This window comes from Oncorhynchus mykiss, chromosome 21 (assembly GCF_057628025.1).
Source record: "Oncorhynchus mykiss isolate SJ-2025 chromosome 21, ASM5762802v1, whole genome shotgun sequence".
In the NCBI taxonomy this organism is placed as follows: domain Eukaryota; kingdom Metazoa; phylum Chordata; class Actinopteri; order Salmoniformes; family Salmonidae; genus Oncorhynchus; species Oncorhynchus mykiss.
In genome coordinates, this window is record NC_143042.1 from 34,482,067 (window position 1) to 34,505,217 (window position 23,151).

The 23,151-nt window shown below is 41.2% G+C and overlaps 1 protein-coding gene and 1 pseudogene across 2 annotated transcripts in view; one reads left to right on the forward strand and one right to left on the reverse strand.

The window, feature by feature from the left end:
- arhgef40 (Rho guanine nucleotide exchange factor 40) overlaps positions 1–8,393 on the reverse strand; it is a 41,242-nt gene extending 32,849 nt beyond the window's left edge. For both annotated transcript variants that reach the window (XM_036957825.2, XM_036957823.2), the window contains exon 1: positions 7,984–8,393. In XM_036957825.2, coding sequence (XP_036813720.2) covers positions 7,984–7,986 — 3 coding nt within the window. In that variant the 5' untranslated portion in view covers positions 7,987–8,393. The remainder of the gene's footprint in view (positions 1–7,983) is intronic.
- Positions 8,394–17,372: 8,979 nt separating this feature from the next.
- Positions 17,373–22,451, forward strand: LOC149973072 (uncharacterized; annotated as a pseudogene).
- Positions 22,452–23,151: the final 700 nt, after the last annotated feature.

Here is a 23,151-nt window from a genome sequence, read left to right on the forward strand (position 1 = left end):
GTCGGACGGCAGAGTGAAAGAAAAGCAGTCAACAAGTGCTCAGCATATGTGGGCACTCCTTCAAGACTGTTGGAAAAGCATTCCAGGTGAAACTGGTTGAGAGAATGCCAAGAGTGTGGGGTTGGCTACTTTGAAGAATCTAAAATATTAAATATATTTTGATTTGTTTAACATTTTTTTGGTAACTACATGATTCCATATGTGTTATTTAATAGTTTCGATGTCTTCACTATTATTTTACAATGTCGAAAATAGTACAAATAAAGAAAAACCCTTGAATGAGTAGGTGTGTCCAAACTTTTGACTAGTACTGTATATAGTGCACAGATTGGGCTCCCACTCCTATTCACTAACTCAGTCTTGCTCATTCTCTCTCTCTCTCTCACACACACACACACGCACGCACACGCACACACTCACACGGGCACATGCACACACACGCACTTGCACACTCATCCACGTATACACGCACATGCACACAGAGGCACATGCACACACACGATAGGTCTGCCAGAGAGGTGGAGGGTGACAGAGTAGAGAGCTAGCAGCACACTGTTTATTTTTATACAGGACTGTCGGCATGGCGACCCATAACCTTTTTTTCTCTCTTCCTACCTCCCTCCCTCCCTCTCTCCATGTTTCCTTTTCTACCGCTCTTCTTTCATCATTTTCCCTCCATTCTCCATACTCTCCCAATTCCTCTCTCCTACTTTCTTTCTCCCGCTCTCATAATCTCTCAGTCATCTGACAATAATTATGGTGAGATCCCCCTCACAGAAAGCATATTGTGCCGAGCTTCTAGAAAATACTTATGTTGATGGGTAAAGAAAGACTGAGAAAGAAAGAGAGAAAGGAGGAATGGTAAAACAAGTGTGTGGAAAAATAAAAGGACGGCTGGGGAGAGAGGGCCGGGAGGGGGTTTCTGGGAGAGAGAGGGGGGAAAGATTGGAAAAGGGGGGATGGAGGGAGGGAAAGAAAAACAAACTGTGAAAGAATGTGGCCAAAAGAATTGGAAGTGGACTAACAGTCAAATAAGAGGCAGAGAGAGAGAGAGAAAGAGAGAGGGAGAGAGAGAGAGAGAGAGAGGATACAGAGAGGAAGAGAGAGAGAGAGGATGAGAACCAGAATAAGAAAGAGAGCTATAGAGAGAACAGAGCTAGAGCACAGTACGAACTGTTTTACACAAAATAACTTTTTCTACACTTGAAATGAATCTAACTAAGAGGTCAGCAGATGTTGTTCGGGGTCAGTGGCATGAATGATTCTACTTAGCCCAGGTCAGGACTTAATAAGATAAACAGCCCTAAGTAACTATTCAAGCTGCAGAGCCAAATTATTTACTGTAGGTGATTCCAACCATTGATTACTCTAACTAGAGTTCATGCATCATCTGTAATATGACCTTGGGGAGTCTATAGGAGTAATTGGTTGAAGATTGATTATATATCAACACTAGCCTGGTCCCAGATCTGTTTGAGCTGTTTTGCATGACATTTACCATACTATTGTCTTGGCAAGATAGTACAAACAGGTCTGGGACCAAGTTAAATCAGTCACTAATCAGTTGCGCTCTAGGTAGAGATAAATGCTGTTAAAGGGTACAGAGTCTACGACCTCCTGCTGACTACTCCTGAGAAGTGCACTTCAAATAAGAGTAAGCTCCCAATTCAAATAATGCCAGTCCCAGTTTAGATACGGTACATTCTAGCTACATATTCCAAATATCTGCATACTTACTCCATGCTCTGCACAATCTGCATAATATCTACATACTTACTCCACACTCTGCATAATATCTGCATACTTACTCAACACTCTGCATAATCTGCATGATATCTGCATACTTACTCCACGCGCTGCATAATCTGCATGATATCTGCATACTTACTCCACGCGCTGCATAATCTGCATGATATCTGCATACTTACTCCACGCTCTGCATAATCTGCATGATATCTGCATACTTACTCCACGCGCTGCATAATCTGCATGATATCTGCATACTTACTCCATGCGCTGCATAATCTGCATGATATCTGCATACTTACTCCACGCGCTGCATAATCTGCATCCTTACTCCACACTCTGCATAATCTGCATAATATCGGCATACTCCACACTGTGAAGGTGGATCGCTGAATGAGCAGTAGTATCACACAGTAAGTATTCACCCCCTTGGACTTCTTCCCATTTTATTGTGTTAACAAAGTAGGATTAAAAGGGATTTACTTGTCATTTTCTATCAACAATCTACACAAAAATACTCTGGAAGAACAATTCTAACACTTTTTAAAGATGAATGGAAACACTAATATACCTCGACTGGATATGTATTCGCCCCCTGAGTCAGTGCATGTTAGAGACACCTTTGGCAGCGATTGCAGCTGTGAATCGTCTTAGGTAAGTCTCTAAAAGCTTTGCCCACCTGGATTGTGAAATATTAGCCCATTATTCTTTTTAAAATTCTTCAAGTTCTGTCAAAGTGTTGGGAAACATGGCTAGACATCTATTTTTACTTCTTGGCATCGATTTTCAAGAACATTTAAGTCAAAACTGTAACTTGGCCACTCGGGAACGTTCACTGTCTTCTTGGTAAGCGACTCCCGCTTTGCCCTTGTGTTGTAGGTTATTGTCCTGCTGAAAGGTGAATTCCTCTCCCAGTGTCTGGTGTAAAGCAGACTGAAGCAGGTCTTCCTCTAGGACATAACCTGTGCTTAGCTCCATCCCGTTGAGTTTCATCCGGGGAAAAAATCCCTCAGCATAATTCTCAACTTGACCATGCTTAAAGAGATATTCAATGTCTGATTCATTATCGTTACTCATCTATCACTTCCCTTCTTTATGAGGCTTTCAGGAAAAAAAGCTTCCTGGTCTTTGTAGTCGAATCTGTGCTTGAAATTCAATACTTGACTGAGGGACTTATACAGATGTTGTATGTACGGGGGACAGAGGAAACGGTAGTCATCAAACAAATCCTGTCAACTCCTATTATTTCACACAGAATGAGTCCATGTAACTTTATGTGCATTTTTTATTTCAAAGCCAAATCATCTTTCTTCACCAACTCCCTCTAGATGCAACACTGTCCTTCTGCATGGTACCACTGCTCTAAGCCCTAGGCCTCGCCATATTTGTCTCACCGCAATGTTTTGAGCACTACTATGTATGAAAACAGCCTCATGAAGTTATTATTAACCCTAACCCTACCAATAACAGACGGATGTATTGCCTACTAGTGTTTCATGTACATCCAACATTCAATGTTTTGATCTACGATATATATTTCTAAAGAAAGAAATGGATCGTTATCAAGTTACAGTACAACAGATTGCAGCGTGCAGGCCTACTGTTTACTATGGTTTCCGAATGCTATGAATATCCATTCCACAGACTCAACAGCAAAACATGTATACTCTGTACAGTTTAATGTTAGTGCGTATATGTGTAACGTTTAATGCTATTGACACGTCCTATTGAAACGTTTCTGACTACGCTAACCTATTCCGGGCCTAGATTTACCGTGGGAAATGTATTCTTTATCGCTTTGTGACTTCCTGTAGTAAAATAAAGGGTAGACAAAGTACAGCTCTAATGCCCTCATTCCTCTGAAACAGTCTCTGCTTGCATCCCAAATGGCAAACTATTATCCATAGAGTGCACTACTTTTGACCAGAACTCTATGGGTAAATGTAAAATGGAGAAGGAAATAGTTCCCTCCGAGTGAGGCTTTCCATCTTAACAAAGTGGCTAGATGTGTTTTGTCCGGTCTGTGCTTTGCTTCTCCAGGGCAGGTTAGCGCAACTTAGGTGGTACTGTACTGTGTGTGTGTGTGTGCATACAAGGGTGTGAATGTATGTGTGTGTGTGTGTGTGTGTGTGTGTGTGTGTGTGTGTCTGTATACATGCATATGTGTGTCCATGTGTGTGTTTGTATGTGTGTGTGACTGTGTGCATAATGTGCTGTGAAAAAAGTAATTCCCCCTTTCTGTTTTTGTCTATTTTTGCATATTTTGGACACTGAATGTTTGTATATCTTCACCCAAAACCTAATATTAGATAAAGGGAACCTGAGTGAATAAATAACACAACGTTTTGATAATTATTTGTATTTTATTAACAAAGTTATGCAACACCCAATGCCCCTGTGTGAAAAAGTAATTGCCTCCTTATACTCAACAACTGGTTGTGCCTCTTTTAGCTGCAATGAACGCAACAAAACCCTTCCTGTAGTTGTTGATCATTCACTCACATCACTGTGGAGAAATGCATGACTCAGGTGCGCTTCAGGTCACGGACGGAAGGCCCTGACATTCTCCTTCAGAACGAACTGATACCGAGCAGCATTCATGGTTCCCTCAATGACGTCAAGTCGTCCAGGTCGTGAGGCAGCAAACCATCACACTACCACCACCATGCTTGACCGTTGGTATGAGGCTCTTACTGTGGAATGCAGAGCCTCAGAACCTGGACGACTTGCCATCATTGAAGGAACCATGCATTCAGGCAACCCATTCGTGAGCAGAAGCTAAAGCACAGCTGGATCATGCAGCAAGACACTGATCCGAAACACACCAGGAAGTCAAAGCCCAGACCTATACCCGATTGAAATGTTGTGGCAGCACCTGAAATGATCAACAACAACAGGAAGTGTTTGGTCGCAGCCAGTGCGGCTAGAGATGCCACTCTAGCTATTGAGTGTAAGGGGGAAATTACTTTTTCACACAGGGGTATTGGGTGTTGCGTAACTTTGTTTATAACATAATTAAAATAATGATCCAAATGTTGTGTTATTTCTTCACTTAGGTTCCCTTTATCTAATATTAGGTTTTGGGTGAAGATATACAAACATTCAGTGTCCAAAATATGCAAAAATAAAGAAAAAAATAATTTTTCACAACACTGTGCATACGTGTGTCCATATGTGTGCGTGTGTGTGTGTGTGTGTGTGTACTCTGTAGTGATTATTCTGGAGGCCTCTGCATGGTCAGGGCACGGGTATGTCATTCTTCCGTCAGACTTCCTGCCTTTCTCTCCTGCATGCAGCACACAGCCCTGGAACGGAAGACAGGCTAGAGGAGCCCTCCAAACAGATGCTTGGCAGAGAAAGAGAAAAGGGAGAGAGGGGGAGATAAAAGAGTGCAGAGGAAAAGTCAGAGGTGGAGAGACGAAGCAGGAGAGAGAGAGAGAGAGAGAGAGAGAGAGAGAGATGGGGGGCTAAGAGAGAGAGAAGGAGGAGGCTAAACTACTTGGAGAGATCGATGGGAAACAATAGTGATATGAACCAGATGTAGAGAGCGAGAGGGATGAAGCGAGGGAGATAGAAAAGGGAGGGAGTGAGAGTGAGATGGAAGGCAGTCTATAAAGATACTGATTTCCTCTCCCGAATCCCCCTAAATAACAAAAACCATGAGAGGGAAACCCACTGGGCACACCACGCCATTTCAACGTGGAAATCTGAGTAATATTTGGTTGAGACATTGGCAAACGAGATTGAAAGTCAATATATATTTAAAAAAAATATTTAAAAAAATAAAAAGAGTTCTTAACGAGCAAGACGTTTGCAGGATTCTCAGTGTTTCATCACTATCCTTTCAACCATTTGAAAGCACAGCCACATTCCAGTGAAAAGAAACTGTGTCAGATATTTTGTTTTAACACAACAACTTAACGTGTTGTCACTGTGCTTCATCTAATGGCACAACCAAATGACCTGGATTGCAGTTGAGATGACATTAAAAGTACATCGTGCAAATGATCAATGCAGTTCGAGATTCTGCACAGATGATTATAGCAATTAGGAACATCTCCACAGACCTGCCTCATTTGCATGCTATCTTGAACAGGAACGCTTTCTATGATCACATAGTAAGACATTTATAGTTACAGTAGGCTAGTGTCAGAATGTGGCCATGGATGTGTTACTCATTTTAAGGTTGAATAAATACTGTTATGTAGTTTGTGAGATAGCCTTAACTTTAGGCTATTTCCTTACGGTATTACAAAAGTCATATTCAATATTGACATTTACAGGATATCTAAGGCTTGGGTGGTTTCATCTGAGCCACTGGCTTAATCCTATTCTTTAATTTTTATTTGGGGTTTAGTTGGAGATGTTAATCCTACATATCATTTGTTAATAGTTAATAGGCTATTTACTGCACTGCAAAAGTGCTATTGAATTGTGTTTGGTTGTCAATGTAACTAAATGTCAACATTTGAAGGAGATGTGTCTTTCGGGCCACCGACTTAGTCTGGCTTTCATTCCAGTTTGTCTACAAATGAATCATTGATATGTTGGATTTGCGTCTCCGTCTCAATAATCATTCTCATTCTGTCACCTCTCCTCCTCATCCCTGTCTTTGCCTCATCTCAGCCTTTCGCCACAGTTTGTCTTGTGATTATCCCCCTTGCCTTGATTGGTCAGCCTGGCATGTCCCCTAAGTGTTTCAAAATAACTAGAGACAAGGCAATGGAATGCCGTCTGGCACTGAGAATTACTCTCAGTGTGTGTGTGTTTGTGAGTGTGTATGTGAGTGTGTGTGTGTGTACGCTTGCATCAGTTGCATGTGTGTGTGTGTGTATTTGTATGCTTGCATCAGTGTCACGTTTGCAATATCACATGCGATTTTGCACGTGTGCATGTGTGTGAGAGAGAAAGACAGAAAGAGAAAGAAAAAGAAGAATGACAGAAAAAAGAGAGAAATAGATCAAGTTGAGGTTTAGTGGCGCAAGTGGTGTTTCCATCCCCCTCTCCCTCTCTCCTCCACACTCTGCCTCTTCATAAACAGAGAAATAAAATCCCTCTACTCATGTTCTCACTCCCCTGCATTCCCTCCATCCCTTGTTCGTTCGTTCTTTCTCACTCCCTCTCTTTCTTTATTTCAGGTCCAATGTGGAAAATGCGTCATCACCCAAACCACTGTCGCTACTCTCCAAGTTCTCTTAAAAGTCCCCACCCCCTTCCCCTCTCTCTTTTTCCCTCTCTCTCTCTCGTTCTCTCCTCTCTCACTCACTCTTTCTGTCTGTCTCTGTCTCACAGTTGCCAGGCGGCTCCACCCAGTCCACAGCGGGAGAAACCGTAAAAGAGCTAATTCTGTCCATCTCTCTCTCTCTCTCTCTCTCTCTCTCCCTCTCTGTTTCTCTCTCTCTGTGAGCCTGTTTATCTCTCTCTATGTCTGTCTGTCTCCACCCCCCACCCCCCCCACCCCCCCAACCCTCTCTCTGTCTCGCCCTGTCTCTGTCAGTCTGTCAAAAATAGTGGTAACAATTGAAGTCTGGGTGTCAAAAGAAGAACAGTAGTGGTATTGTTATACAGAGAGGTCTCGGTGACTGTTCCATTGCTCACTCCTTCTCAATGATCCAGTCTGGAAATAGACATAATGATGAAAACATGGAGAAGACTTTCCTAGCATCACCATTTAGCCCTAATATGTAGCATGCAACTTTAACGCCATGTCAATGCGTATGCAATAGCCTACACACTGAGATAAAAACCTACATTTAAATTCCTAAACCTAAATATTGTATCTATGCTGAACGTCGACAGGCTATTCAAAGAGGAGGACGCATTAAATTCAACGCGACAGGCTAGTTTGCTGTTAGGGAATTTCCATGTTTGTTTAAGGGGGAAACGAGTACATATCTGCAAAGAGAGGCGGCAAGTTAAAGTTAAACTCTTTATTGCAATGTCTAAACTACATAGTGGCCTATAAACTAGCCTGCAACGTTCCATTAACAAAGTCGTGATTATACTGATAGATAGGCTATGTCTAGGACAATAGCAAGAATAACCTATAGCCACTACTCTATGGTCTATAGGCCTATAACATCAAATAGTATATGATTTTACTTGCTTTATCATTTCGTTAAAACTGCATTATTTTCCATTATAGTTGTTTCGGGTATAAAAGCAGGCCAGGCAGGAAACTATGGCCGCCTGTTTCTACATACCTAGGCTACAGTCTGCAGAACAGAAGGGACTTACCATGATATGACTCCGGCTGGGCTGCCTACATTGTCGTCTGTGACTTTCCTGGACCCGCTTCCTCCAACCATCCACTGCTATAGAGACTATATTAATGTCTCCACGCAAGAATATTCCCCTATTCCAATGGCCCGTTAAATCCGTTGTAGTCCCGCAACGTGGTCGGGTAGTGTGTTGTCGGTTGTGACTGAGAACTTTTGTTTCACAGACAACATGCAAGAGAAAACAGTATGATTGGCGTCACACGGTCTTCCCCGTCAATCTCCGCCTCTGCCGTTATTTCCGATTCTGCAAGGCAAGCGTGTACAATTTTTTTCCCTCCCTGTCTCCTAATGTTGGTCCCACACCCCTCCCTCTCCTCCCTCTCTCCGTGCGCCTCACACAGTTAACAAGAGAGCTACAGTCTGACTTTCAACCGCCGGGGCTCCACTCAAACTTTCCATTTTTTCCTCCAGCGTTAAAGAAATGAATAAACAATCAAACGTTGTCACTCCACCCACATGTAATTACATTATGTTTATTGATGCTAATTTTATACCATGATTAGCGCATTTGATATTTGCTCGTTAAATTAACCTACAATTCCTTGGTTTATAGGCGTAGGAATTACACGCACACTTTGAAACTTTATCATAAAACATGCATTCAAAGTTCTCGTAGATGATAAATGTTCCAAACTTTAAGACCACGCAGGTAGGATGTTTTGTATTTATTTCACAGAGAATCGTGTTGTCCTTACATACAGGGATTGTACCTCTTATTCCTTATACACAATTATGTTTAATATCTAGAATAGATTATATACTTACACTGTAGACCTAGTGTAAAGCGAACCCATATTGGCCAGGTAATGACCGATTACGCGAGATTTTAGTTAACCGAGTTTAATTGCCAAGCAGCTAAAAATGTATTCTAGTGCTGAATGGGTTATTAATCGCTGTCAAAGGTGCTTTAACAAAGTACTGAGTAAAGGGTCTGAATACTGAAGTAAATATGATATTTCAGTTTTTTATTTAATATATATAAAAAAATCTAAATTAAATGTTTTTTCCTTTGTCATTATGGGGTAATTATGGGGTAATTGTGGGGTAATGTGTGTAGATTGATGAGGGGGAAAAAAATGTTTTCACATAAACCTGCTCCAGAGCGCTCAGGACCTCAGACTGGGGCGAAGTTAAACTTCCAACAGGATAATGACCCTTACACACAGCCAAGACAACGCAGGAGCGGCTTCGGGACAAGTCTCTGAATGTCCTTGAGTGGCACAGCCAGAGCCTGGACTTGAACCCGATCGATCATCTCTGGAGAGACCTGAATATAGCTGCACAGCAACGCTCCCCATCCAACCTGACGGAGCTTGAAAGGATCTGCAGAGAAGAACGGTAGAATATCCCCAAATACAGGTGTGCCAAGCTTGTAGCGTCATACCCAAAGAAGACTCAAGGCAATAATTGCTGTCAAAGGTGTTTCAACAAAGTACTGAGTAAAGGGTCTGAATACTTATGTAAATATGAGATTTCCGTTTTTTATTTAATATATTTAAAACAAAATTCTAAACAACAGTTTTTGTTTTGTCATTATCGGGTAATGTGTGTATATTGATGATGAAGAAAACATATAATCCATTTTAGTACAAGGCTGTAATGTAACAAAATGTGGGAAAAAGGTAAAGGTGTCTGAATACTTTCCGAATGCACTGCACCACTTGCTGATACCTCAACATCCAAATCAATTCTTTTGAAAATAGATTATTTTGTATACAAGGTTTACAATACAATGTGGTTATGAATGAATGAGAATGGGAATATGCAGTGCCGGATTAATGGATTAATGCAGGGGGGATTAATTACTGGGGCTGAAGCCCCTGGACCAAGAGGCAAAAAAAATATATGTTTTAGGAAATATATACAGTATATATTATATATACAGTTGAAGTTGGAAGTATACATACACCTTAGCCTATCAGAAGCTTCTAAAGCCATAAAATAATTTTCTGGAATTTTCCAAGCTGTTTAAAGGCACAGTCAATTTACTGTATATAAACTTCTGACCCACTGGAATTGTGATACAGTGAATTATAAGTGAAATAATCTGTCTGTAAACAATTGTTGGAAAAATGACTTGTGTCATGCACAAAGTAGATGTCCTAACCGGCTTGCCAAAACTATAGTTTGTTAACAAGAAATTTGTGGAGTGGTTGAAAAACGAGTTTTAATGACTCAAACCTCAGTGTATGTAAACTTCCGTGCTCAATGGGATTGAGATCTGGGCTCTTCGCTGGCCATAGCAGAATACTGACATTCCTGTTTTGCAGGAAATCACACACAGAACAAGCAGTATGGCTGGTGGCATTGTCATGCTGGATGGTCATGTCAGGATGAGCCTGCAGTAAGGGTACCACATGAGGGAGGAGGATGTCTTCCCTGTAACGCACAGCGTTGAGATTGTCTGCAATGACAACAAGCTCAGTCCGATGATGCTGAGACACACCGCCCCAGACCATGATGGACCCTCCACCTCCAAATCGATCCCGCTCCAGAGTACAGGCCTCGGTGTAGCGCTCATTCCTTCGATTATAAACACGAATCCAACCATCACCCCTGGTGAGACAAAACCACGACTCGTCAGTGAAGAGCACTTTTTGCCAGTTCTATCTGGTCCAGTGACGGTGGGTTTGTGCCCATAGGCGACGTTGTTGCCGGTGATGTCTGGTGAGGACCAGCCTTACAACAGGCCTACAAGCCCTCAGTCCATTTTCTCTCAGACTATTGCGGACAGTCTGAGCACTGATGGAGGGATTGTGCGTTGCTGGTGTAACTCTGGCAGTTGTTGTTGTCATTCTGTACCTGTCCAGCAGGTGTGATGTTCAGATGTACCGATCCTGTGCAGGTGTTGTTACACGTGGTCTTCCACAGCGAGGACGATAAGCTGTCCATCCTGTCTCCCTGTAGCGCTGTCTTAGGCGTCTCACAGTACGGACATTGCAATGTATTGCCCTGGCCACATCTGCAGTCCTCATGAAGGGACCCTTCTTTTTGGTGTTTTTCAGAGTCAGTAGAAAGGCCTCTTTAGTGTCCTACGTTTTCATAACTGTGACATTAATTGCCTACCGTCTGCAAGCTGTTAGTGTCTTAACGACCATTCCACAGGTGCATGTTCATTAATTGTTTATGGTTCATTGAACAAGCATGGGATACAGTGTTTCCTTCAACAGTGTTGAAGATCTGTGAAGTTATTTGGATTTTATTTATCAACCAGCTTCACCTGGCATTCTTTTCCAACAGTCTTGAAGGAGTTCCTACATATGCTGAGCACTTGTTGGCTGCTTTCCCTTCGCTCTGAGGTCCAACTCATCCCAAACCATCTCAATTGGGTTGAGGTTCGGGTGATTGTGGAGGCCAGGTCATCTGATGCAGCACTCCATCACTCCCCTTCTTGGTCAAACAGCCTGTAGGTGTGTTGGGTCATTGTCCTGTTGAAAAACAAATGATGGTTCCCCTCACTAAGCACAAACCAGATGGGAAGGGATTTCACTGCAGAATTCTGTGGTGGCCAGGTGTGTCTTGAATTCTAAATAAATCACAGACAATGTGACCAGCAAAACACCATCACACCTCCTCCTCCATGCTTCGCGGTGGGAACTACACAGGCAGAGATCATTCATTCACCTACTCTGCGTCTCACAAAGACACAGTGGTTGGAACCAAAAATCTCACATTTGGACTCTGCAGACCGAAGGACAGACTTCCACCGGTCTAATGTCTATTGCTTGTGATAAATAAAAAATAACAACTGCGTAATAAATACATTTGACTGGTCAATTGTGTGAGTCCGAGTTAGGGCCCAAACCCGTAGGGGGCCCAAGACCCCCCCCCCCCCCCCCCCCCCCAAAAAAAAATGGAAAATATATATATGTGATATATTTTTCATCCAACCACATGAGTCTGCACTCAATGTTCAAAATACACCAGAGAACATAATTTAGCCAAAAAAATTACTTTGTATTAAATCTGAACACAAGTAAATACAGGCAACTGGCTAAATAAAGAAAACAGCAAGATAATGTTTTAAGAGGGTGTTTGGCCACCACGAGTTGCCAGAACATCTTCAATGTGCCTTGGCATAGATTCTACAAGGGGACCTAAACCATGCAAGGAAAAATACACCACATCATGACATATTTGTATCCCTCATTTACTCAAGTGTTTCTGTCAGATATATGTATATAGGTGGCAGGGAAGTCAGGCGCAGGAGAGTCAAACGGAGTGTAAAATGGAGTCTTTTAATATATGTCCAAGTAACATGCTCCATAACACTAATAAGAAAAATTAATATAAACAAATATGGGTTCGAAGACCCGTCGCGCACCTATACAAAAAACACTACACTGACAATAAACAATCTCTGACAAAGACATGAGGGGAAACAGAGGGTTAAATACACAACAGGTAATGAATGGGATTGAACACAGGTGTGTGGGAAGACAAGACAAAACCAATGGAAAATGAAAAATGGATCAATGATGGCTAGAAGACCGGTGACGTCAAACGCCGAGCACCGCCCGAACAAGGAGAGGCTACGACTTCGGGAGAAGTCGTGACAGTTTCCTTTATTTTGGCAGTTACGGGTTGCCCTCCATTAGGAAGGCTGGCCAGCATGCACACCCCATATACAGCCTGTTGCATTGTGGCCATAGACATGTGTTCCATAGAAGGGTTTTGGAACCTCTTACCCTGGCCATTTGACTATTAAACTGATTGGTACACTAGCAATGGCTGCCAGTCCTGACCTGAATGAGTACTGCCATCTATGGATGATATTTCTATGGTTGTCTGTTTGCCTTTTGCAAATTGTTAATATACAGTAGCGGGAAAACATTTGCAGTTTGGAAAGCAAATGCCTACTGCTTAAAAGAGCAGACTAATCTGTCTGTAGAACCAACAACTCAATTTTTTTTTGCAAACAGCAGCACTGTTTTTCAAAGTAGCTCGTCTTGAGATAGACTATTGCCAAGATGCGCACACAGGCCATCTCCATGAGTAGTAGCCTATGGCTTCATCATCATTATTAGGTGAGTGCATGAGTTAGTGTGCTACTGGAAATTGTATGTACTAGGGGAGACCGGGGATGGTTGTAACACTTTTAGCATTTTTTGTCAATTTCTCAGAAATTGTTTGAGCTACTACATTCAAATGTGATAGGAACAGCTTCCATCTGTCTGCAACAAATGGGTATAGGTGTTATCTCTATAAATCAAACAGATACGTTCAAATCAAATCTTATTGGTCCCATGCGCTAATAGAACATGTGTAGGTAGACCTTAACGTAAAATGTTTACTTACAAGGCCTTAATCAACAACGCAGTTAAGAAAAATAAGAGTTAAGAAAATATTTACTAAATAAACTAAGGTTAAAAAAATAAAAGAGTAACAATAACGAGGTTATATAGAGGGGGTACCAAGTCAATGTGCGGGGATACAGGTTAGTCGAGGTAATTGAGGTAATATGTACATGTAGGAAGGGGTAAAGTGACTATGCATAGATAATGAACAGCGAGTAGCAGCAGAGTAAAAAAAAGGGGTGAGGGGGGGTCAATGCAAATAGTCCGGGTAACCATTTGATTAATTGTTCAGTAATCTTATGGCTCGGGGGCAGAAGCTGTTAAGAGGCCTTTTGGACCTAGACTTGGCACTTCAGAACCGCTTGCTGTGCAGTAGCAGAGAGAACAGTCTATGACTAGGGTGGTTGGAGTCTTTGACAATTTTTAGTTCAAACTGTCATGGATCCCTCCGGTACTGTTGCTCGGTACTGTTGCTCATTCCGTGCACCAGTTTCGGAGGTTTCGGAGGTCTACGTCACCGGCCTCTAGGAACTGAACTGTCATTACGCACACCTGGTCCCCATATTCTCCTGATTAGTAATTGTATAAGTGTGCCCTTTGTTCACTATTGTCTTGTTGATGATTGTTACAATGTCCATTGGTTGTGTGAGTACCTGTGCTGTTTTGTTTTGGCTTTCGTGCCGCTTGTATTGCGCAGATGATTACGGGTGTCGTCCCGTGTGGTATCACTGTGTGAGTGTATGTTACGGGTCTCGCCCCGGTGTATTTATTCGAGGTACTCCTTGCTCTTTTGTTTGGGTCTCAACCCTGTGTCTTGTATACGTGTTTGTTTGGTCTTCGTCCCCGTGCCTTTACATGGCATGTGGTAATTTGGGTAAATAAAAAACCCTATTACGCATTCCTGCGCCTGTCTCCCGATCCCTTTATACCAGTGTGACATATACAACGAGTGAAATGTTACAATTTATCCCACCTCCCCGGTCAGTTGTAACAGAGCTTGGGGTGAAATTGAACAGTTTGAAAGAAAAATCGTATATCATGACATGCAACTAAATATTATACGCCTTTATTGAGAACATGAGAACCACATTGCCATGTTTAACATTTTGTGCAGCAGAAATAACATAATAATACGATCCATTAACTGGCCCTTCTCAACTAAACAACAACATCTGACAACTAAACAACAACATGTGGACTAAACAATTGAATGTTTGTGGTGTTCCTAATGGAAAAAACAAATGAAATCCCCAAGGCTTGGTGGGCCCATAATTTGCATTCCCAGAACCCAGGCATTCTTAGGCTTGTTACAACTAACCCTGACCCTTGCAGCCATTAGCTATCTTCAATTTTAGCTACATGTTCAAACTTTAGCATTGCTAACTTACATCAAATATATCTACACACACTGGTTATAAACCGGATATAAGTTTGGTGAATCTAATGACAAAGCAGGTGATGCCATCAAACAACAACAAAAAATTGGGTCATAAAAATAATTTTGTACCTCAAAATCAGAGTTTTGTCAATCAAACCTGCAGAGTCTATCACAGGGTCTTGCTTCTTCACATGATGGTTGAGGACTAAACTGACCAATTGCACAGTGAGTCACATGATTGTAGCTTGTCACGTTCTGACCATAGTTCTGTTAGTTTATTCTTTGTTTTAGTATGGTCAGGGCGTGAGTTGGGGCGGGCAGTCTGTTTGTTTTTCTATGTTGGTTTTTGTGTTCGGCCTAGTATGGTTCTCAATCAGAGCCAGGTGTCGTTAGTTGTCACTTGTTCCTGATTAGAGATATTGGGAGTGTTACAACTATCCCCTGTCTCCCCTAGCCTACTGTAGTCTATAATATATACAGTACATGCTCTATATATTGCCTCCTATTATTGCACAATCTGTGTGTTGCTTCATTGGCCTGGGCTATTGTTTGTTTAAATTCCAAACCAGATTGATCTCAATTTGTCTGTGTCAGAGTAACCACTCATTTCGGTCATTTGTGTGGTATTAAAAAAGATTCAGCTAATGTCTTCTTCCATGTAAATGACTTAGAATTGCATGAAATGCATTTTTAAAAGCCTTTTTTTCTGGACCCTGAACAAATGTTCCCCATGAGTGGAAATCGTAAAAACGCCTCTGCTCAACTGTAGCCTATGCCACATTGCAAATTGGATTATGGCTTAATTATAAAGGGGCTTTTTCTTCAATAGTACATTTACCACGCGTCGAATTGCATCTTGGTGCACGGATTCGTTTACAGAAAATGATGGTGTGTCGGGAAGTGTGTGTGTGTCTGTGTGTGTGTGTGTGTGTGTGTGGGGGGGGGCTATAAAAAAAACACAGACCCGGTGCCTATGATTTCTTAATCCAGCCCTGGGAATATGGTTCCAACAATGTTATATAGGCCTACTGAATGGCCCTATTTCTCACCCATTCAAACAGCCTTACAAAATGTAACAGCGACCTCCTGTGGTCACCAATGATTAGGACATACTGTACGCTCCACAAACCTTTTCTAGGAAATAGATTATGCACCACAGTTAAATTAATGACAGCTTGACAAAGAAAAATCTATTGTATTTGAGAGACATTAGAAAGAGACACTAATGACCATACATTGTTTTGTATAGCACTTTTTTAGGAGATGTTTACAGGCAAAATACACAAAGCATCAACACAATAAAACATAGTCAATTCAATCGAGACAAACGGTTCAAAAGAGTTTATTCCATTATAGTCTGGTGGCAGACTGACATACCTTACATAACCTACCATGATATTGGTAATATTAAAGAGGTCAGCATATTGTATTTATAGTTCATGGTTCATTCATGATTATCCATAATCATGGTAGCATCCACATTCACGTAGAAGTGTTCAGAAACATCTTCTGATCTTATTTAATGTAAGTGGCAATAAATTATTCACCATTTTGTGCCCGTTGGTCAAAACATAATCCGAAACGCAAACAAAACAAACTGCAAATGCATCCAGCAAGTTTTCTGAGTCACAAGCTTGATGTAGTCATTGTGTGCTATGAATACGGTAACAAATACTAAAATGTTGACTACTTTAGTACACTATCTATGAATTTATAAAAATAAAAAATAATTCTAATGGGGGACTAGATACATAGTGCTTTCATTTCTAACCGGTAAAACAGATCTGTATGAAAATACCCTCAAATAAAAGCTGACATTCTGTACTGTCGCCTCACATGAAACATTTGAGCATAAAATGTACACATTTTAGCTTTGCTGTGCAAATAAGTACAGAGGTGACTGTATTATTCCGTTAAATATCTAAAAATGGATGTACTCTAGCAACTGCAGATTATCCCATTAATCAAGAGGATGGCCAGCATGCAAAGTTTGTTTCTGGGTTTCCATAAACTCTGAATGATGTCAGTAAATGTTTAGTATTGTGGTCACCTTAGTTATGTGTGAATTGTAAACATGCTGCTGTTAACTGGTAAAAAAAAATATTGTACAGAATTTCTCAAGCTCAATTAATGAGGATTGCACACACTGAATTTTCACACTACTTATAATACACTGGACCCTGAATTATCCATCTGTGGAATGGACCATAAACTCTGAATGCCCACGTAAAAAATACTACAGTATAATACTGTAGTATTTACTGTAGTATACTGCAGTATTTACAGTATACTGTAAAGAAAACTGTAGCATATACTATAGTATATTGTTTTTGTATTGTTTTTGCGGATTGTAGAATACTGTAGTATTTACTGTAGTGTTTTTGCACTGTACGACACCGTAGTATTTACTGTGGTGTTGTTGCGTGCTGTATTATACTGTAGTATTTCCTGTAGTGTTTTTCTAGACATTACTGTAGTATTTACTATAGTATTTTTGTTTTATTATCTTTGACATAGAAGTGGAGGCTTCAGGAAAGCTACTGGAGAAATGCTAAAAGAACACATTTTCCATAACTTTTAGGTAGGACTGAGGTCTGAAGAGATAACTGGTAGGGAACACAATATATGGTGAATGTATGTTTCTAACTTATGGGTGGCACAAATTGCGACATGGGGGAGGCGAATGGGCAGGGTATATGCAAATGATATACAGTGTTCTACAGTATGCTACAACATTCTATAGTAAGTACTACACATTTTATTTATTTTTTAAATGCAACCTTTATTTACCTAGGCAAGTCAGTTAAGAACAAATTCTTTTTTACAATGACAGCCTACACCGGGCCAAAACCGGATGATGCTGGGCCAATTGTGCGCCACTCTATGGGACTCCCAATCATGGCCAGTTGTGATACAGCCTGGAATTGAACCAGGGCATCTGTAGTGATGCCTCCAGCATTGATATGCAGTGCCTTAGACCGCAGCGCCACCCGGGAGCCCTATGATTGCGGGATACTACACTAAGTTCTGTAGTATTCTATAGAAACTGTAATAATACTTCTTGTGGGTGATGCCAATAAACATACAAAAATTATTAAGATTACTGTATATATGTGAATCGTAGACATGTTGCTGTTTATGTGTGCTTTATGTGTGCTTATTCTGGTCAACAACTGTATCTCAAAGGATTATATCATAACGTATCCTTATTGGTCTATTTTTGCAGATTGTTTCCTAAAATATCATGGATAATGTTGAACCCTAACACTATCATAAGGGGACGCACCTGTTGAACTCAAATCAAATCAAATGTTATTGGTCACATACACGTGTTCAGCAGATCTTATCGCGGGTGTAGCAAAATGCTTGTGTTTCTAGCTCCAATAGTGTACTAATATCTAAAAAGTAATATCTAACAATTTCACAACAATACACACAAATCTAAGTAAAGGAATAGAATTAAGAATATATAAATACAGTGGGGCAAAAAAGTGTTTAGTCAGCCACTATTGTGCAAGTTCTCCCACTTAAAAAGATGAGAGAGGCCTGTAATTTTCATCATAGGTACACTTCAACTATGACAGACAAAATGAGGGGAAAAAAATCCTAAAAATCACATTGTAGGATTTTTAATGAATTTATTTGCAAATTATGGTGGAAAATAAGTATTTGGTCACCGACAAACAAGCAAGATTTCTGGCTCTCACAGACCTGTAACTGCTTCTTTAAGAGGCTCCTCTGTCCTCCACTCGTTACCTATATTAATGGCACCTGTTTGAACTTGTTATCAGTATAAAAGATACCTGTCCACAACCTCAAACAGTCACACTCCAAACTCCACTATGGCCATGACCAAAGAGCTGTCAAAGGACACCAGAAACAACATTGTAGACCTGCACCAGGCTGGGAAGACTGAATCTGCAATAGGTAAGCAGCTTGGTTTGAAGAAATCAACTGTGGGAGCAATTATTAGGAAATGGAAGACATACAAGACCACTGATAATCTCCCTCGATCTGGGGATCCACGCAAGATCTCACCCTGTGGGGTCAAAATGATCACAAGAACAGTGAGCAAAAATCCCAGAACCACACCCCCCGTGACCTAGTGAATGACCTGCAGAGAGCTGGGACCAAAGTAACAAAGCCTACCATCAGTAACACAACACGCCGCCAGGGACACAAATCCTGTAGTGCCAGACGTGTCCCCCTGCTTAAGCCAGTACATGTCCAGGCCCGTCTGAAGTTTTCTAGAGAGCATTTGGATGGTCCAGAAGAAGTTTGGGAGAATGTCATATGGTCAGATGAAACCAAAATATAACTTTTTGGTAAAAACTCAACTCGTCGTGTTTGGAGGACACAGAATGCTGAGTTGCATCCAAAGAACACCATACCTACTGTGAAGCATCGGGGTGGAACCATCATGCTTTGGGGCTGTTTTTCTGCAAAGGGACCAGGACGACTGATCCGTGTAAAGGAAAGAATGAATGGGGCCATGTATCGTGAGATTTTGAGTGAAAACCTCCTTCCATCAGCAAGGGCATTGAAGATGAAACGTAGCTGGGTCTTTCAGCATGACAATGATCCCAAACACACCGCCCGGGCAACGAAGGAGTGGCTTCGTATGCATTTCAAGTTCCTGGAGTGGCCTAGCCAGTCTCCAGATCTCAACCCCATAGCAAATCTTTGGAGGGAGTTGAAAGTCCGTGTTGCCCAGCAACAGCCCCAAAACATCACTGCTCTAGAGGAGATCTGCATGGAGGAATGGGCCAAAATACCAGCAACAATGTGTGTGAACCTTGTGAAGACTTACAGAAAACGTTTGACCTCTGTCATTGCCAACAAAGGGTATATAACAAAGTATTGAGATAAACTTTTGTTATTGACCAAATACTTATTTTCCACCATCATTTGCAAATAAATTCATTAAAAATCTTACTAGATTTTTTTTCTCATTTTTTACAGGCCTCTCTCATCTTTTTAAGTGGGAGAACTTGCACAATTGGTGGCTGACTAAATACTTTTCAATCATGTCTGTGAGTATAATTGAACTCATATGGCACGCAAAAACCTGAGAAGAAATCCAAACAGGAAGTGGAAAATCTGAGGTTGGTCGATTTTCAACCCAGACCCAATTGAATACACAGTGGAATATGGGTTATGTTGCACTTCCTAAGGCTTCCACTAGATGTCAACCATCTTTAGAAAATAGTTTGAGGATTCTACTGTGAAGTGGGGGCGAATGTGAGAGTACTGAGCCAGGTGTTTGGCAGATTGCCACAGGCTCTGTGGCGCGGTCACGAGAGAGTTAGCTCCCGTTCCATTGCTTTTCTACAGACATAGGAATTCTCCGGTTGGAACATTATTGACGTTTTATGTTAAAAACATCCTAAAGATTGATTCCATACATAATTTGACATGTTTCTATGGACAGTAACGTAACTTTTTGACATTTCGTCTGCAACTAGGGAAAGCGCTTCACGACTTTGTTTACCATACGTGCTAACAAAAGTACCTCTTTGGACATAAATGATGGACATTATCAAACTAAATCAAACATTTATTGTGGAACTGGGATTGCTGGGAGTGCATTCTGATGAATATCATCAAATGTAAGTGAATATTTATAATGCTATTTCTGACTTCTGTTGACTACCCAATATGGGGGATATCATTTTGTTGCTTTGTTGTCTGAAAGCTGTACTCAGATTATTGCATGGTTTGCTTTCTCCGTAAAGTTAAAAAACAAATCTGACACAGCGGTTGCATTAAGGAGAAGTGTATCTATATTTCCATGTCTAACAATTGTATTTTCATCGTCAAATATAATGACTATTTCTGTAAAGTGATGTGGCTCTCTGCAATATCACCGGATGTTTTTGGAACTAGTGAACATAACGCGCCAATGTATACTGAGATTCTTTTATATAAATATGCACTTTATCGAACAAAACATATATGTATTGTGTAACATGAAGTCCTATGAGTGTCATCTGATGAAGATCATCAAAGGTTAGTGATTAATTTTATCTCTATTTGTGCTTTTTGTGACTCCTCTCTTAGGCTGGAAAAATGGCTGAAGTGACTTGGCGGTGACCTAACATAATCGTTTGTGGTGCATTTGCTGTAAAGCCTATTTGAAATCGGACACTTTGGTGGGATTAACAACAAGATTACCTTTAAAATGGTATAAGACACATGTATGTTTTAGGAATGTTAATTATGAGATTTCTGTTGTTTGAATTTGGCGCTCTGCACTTTCACTGGCTGTTGTCATATCGATCCCGTTAACGTGATTGCCGCCATAAGAATTAACAGACGTCAGACTTGACTCTAGTGCTGGAGACATATTCTCTGATGTTGAAAACCTCCTGCAGTTAACTCACCCCATACTGTAAGCCACAAGAACTCTTTCCAAGGTGACTAATATTTGTGTTTATTTTTCAGTTTAGAAAGAAGATGTTAGGGGTGGTTTCCTGGACACAGATTTAAACTACATTGAGAATGCTTTTTAGTCCAGGACCAGGATTAATATGTGTCTGGAACATCATCCCAATATGTTTGCAAGTTACCACAGTATGAACATAAAAACATTTTAAACAGAGGAGCTCTTCAGTCTTTCTTGACAGTTTGTTGCAGCAAGCACAATCAAGCTCATCCCCCAAATATTGAGACATTCTTACCCATCTCTACCAGAGAGCTTCTCATCTGAGATCTGCGACCTCCCGTGTGACACCTTCCAACAAGACCCGACCATTCGGCCGTCAGGGACATCATGGCAAAACCCTTCATTATCAGTTTCCTCACAAAAAAGGTTTGCAATTCAAGATTGTATGATAAAATCGTATGATTTGTTTGTTCATTCATTCATTAATCCATTCATCCATCCATAAATGCATTCATTCATTCTTTCATTCAATCAAATGATCTGTATAAATAAATGTTCTATAGAGTGAGAACTGTGGAGGAACTCCAGACCACCTTGGACAAGTTGAGAACTCTGGCAGACGGCTTGGAGAGTATGCACAAAGGCACCACCATAGGCAGTCTGAGGGGAGGTGTTATTAGGGCAGCTGGAGGAATCACCTCTATAGTGGGGCTTATCCTGGCTCCCTTCACTCTGGGCGCCTCCCTGATCGTCACTGGGGTTGGTGTTGGGGTGGCTGTCGGTGGTGGAGCCAATATCCAACATTACCAACATGGTCAATCAGTCTACCGACCACCTAGCCATCAAGAACATCATCGAGGAGTTCCAGGAGAAGATGAACTCTGTGGTGACATCTCTACAAGACATCGCTGAGGATTTGGAGACACTGAGGGCAAGTGGCTCTTTTAACATAGGAAGTGACAATTTCAACGCAAATGCTGGGGTATTTTGGGAGGGACCTGGTGTGCATCCCAGAGCTCTTGGCAAGGTGGCAGCGCGTGTGGCAGAGGTGGCGACAGGAATATTTTCCGCTTTTTTTGTAGCGGTTGATATCTTCTTCATCGCCATGGATGCCAAAGAGATCCATCCGACAGTCGAAGGCGAATGAACAGTCTGGTGATACCGATAAGTTAGAAATGGTGGAATCAGACTCCACCACGGAGCTGAACCCTGGATGTGAAGAACCAAAGGCTGATGTCACGTCAGAGACCACGAAGTTCATCCAGACGATCAGACAGACAGCTGAACAGCTACAGGAGAGCCTGGACGATCTGAGTGATATCATCTTGTTCATTCCTAAGATAGACTGTTGCTTAGACACCTGAGACTACTCCGTGACTGTGAAAGATGCATAAACAAGAAATATGGCAGGAACACGGGTATCGGCAGTGTGACTCTGACACCCTGAAAGGCCTGCAGGTTGTAATCATGAGCAAATTTCATTCTCGAATGAATCTATGACTAGTAGGTCGTAGAGACCTACTGTAAGTATTTATCCCAGACAGCTCTGCTACTGAGCTTGTTCCTAGATTGTTACTGTCAACATGATTTAATCTGTATATCATTTTCTCACAACAAATTGAATCGGGTATATTACACAACTACAACATTGTCCATTGATTCAATCTAATACTAGTTTACATTAAGTGGTGATTCTATAAAATTGACAATGTTGCAATAAAACCCTTTGAAGATCTGTATTGAAATGATTCAGGGAAAGCAAAGTGTATTCAATACAAGTTTGGACTACAAATATCTGCTAACAAGCATAATAAATTAGTTTTAAACTTAATCTTAATTCCAAACTACATTTTCAGACAAGATAGAACTGCCAAAGGGGGCGGTGTTGCAATCTACTGCAAAGATAGCCTGCAGAGTTCTGTCCTACTATCCAGGTCTGTACCCAAACAATTTGAACTTCTACTTTTAAAAATCCACCTCTCTAAAAACAAGTCTCTCACCGTTGCCGCCTGCTATAGACCACCCTCTGCCCCCAGCTGTGCTCTGGACACCATATGTGAACTG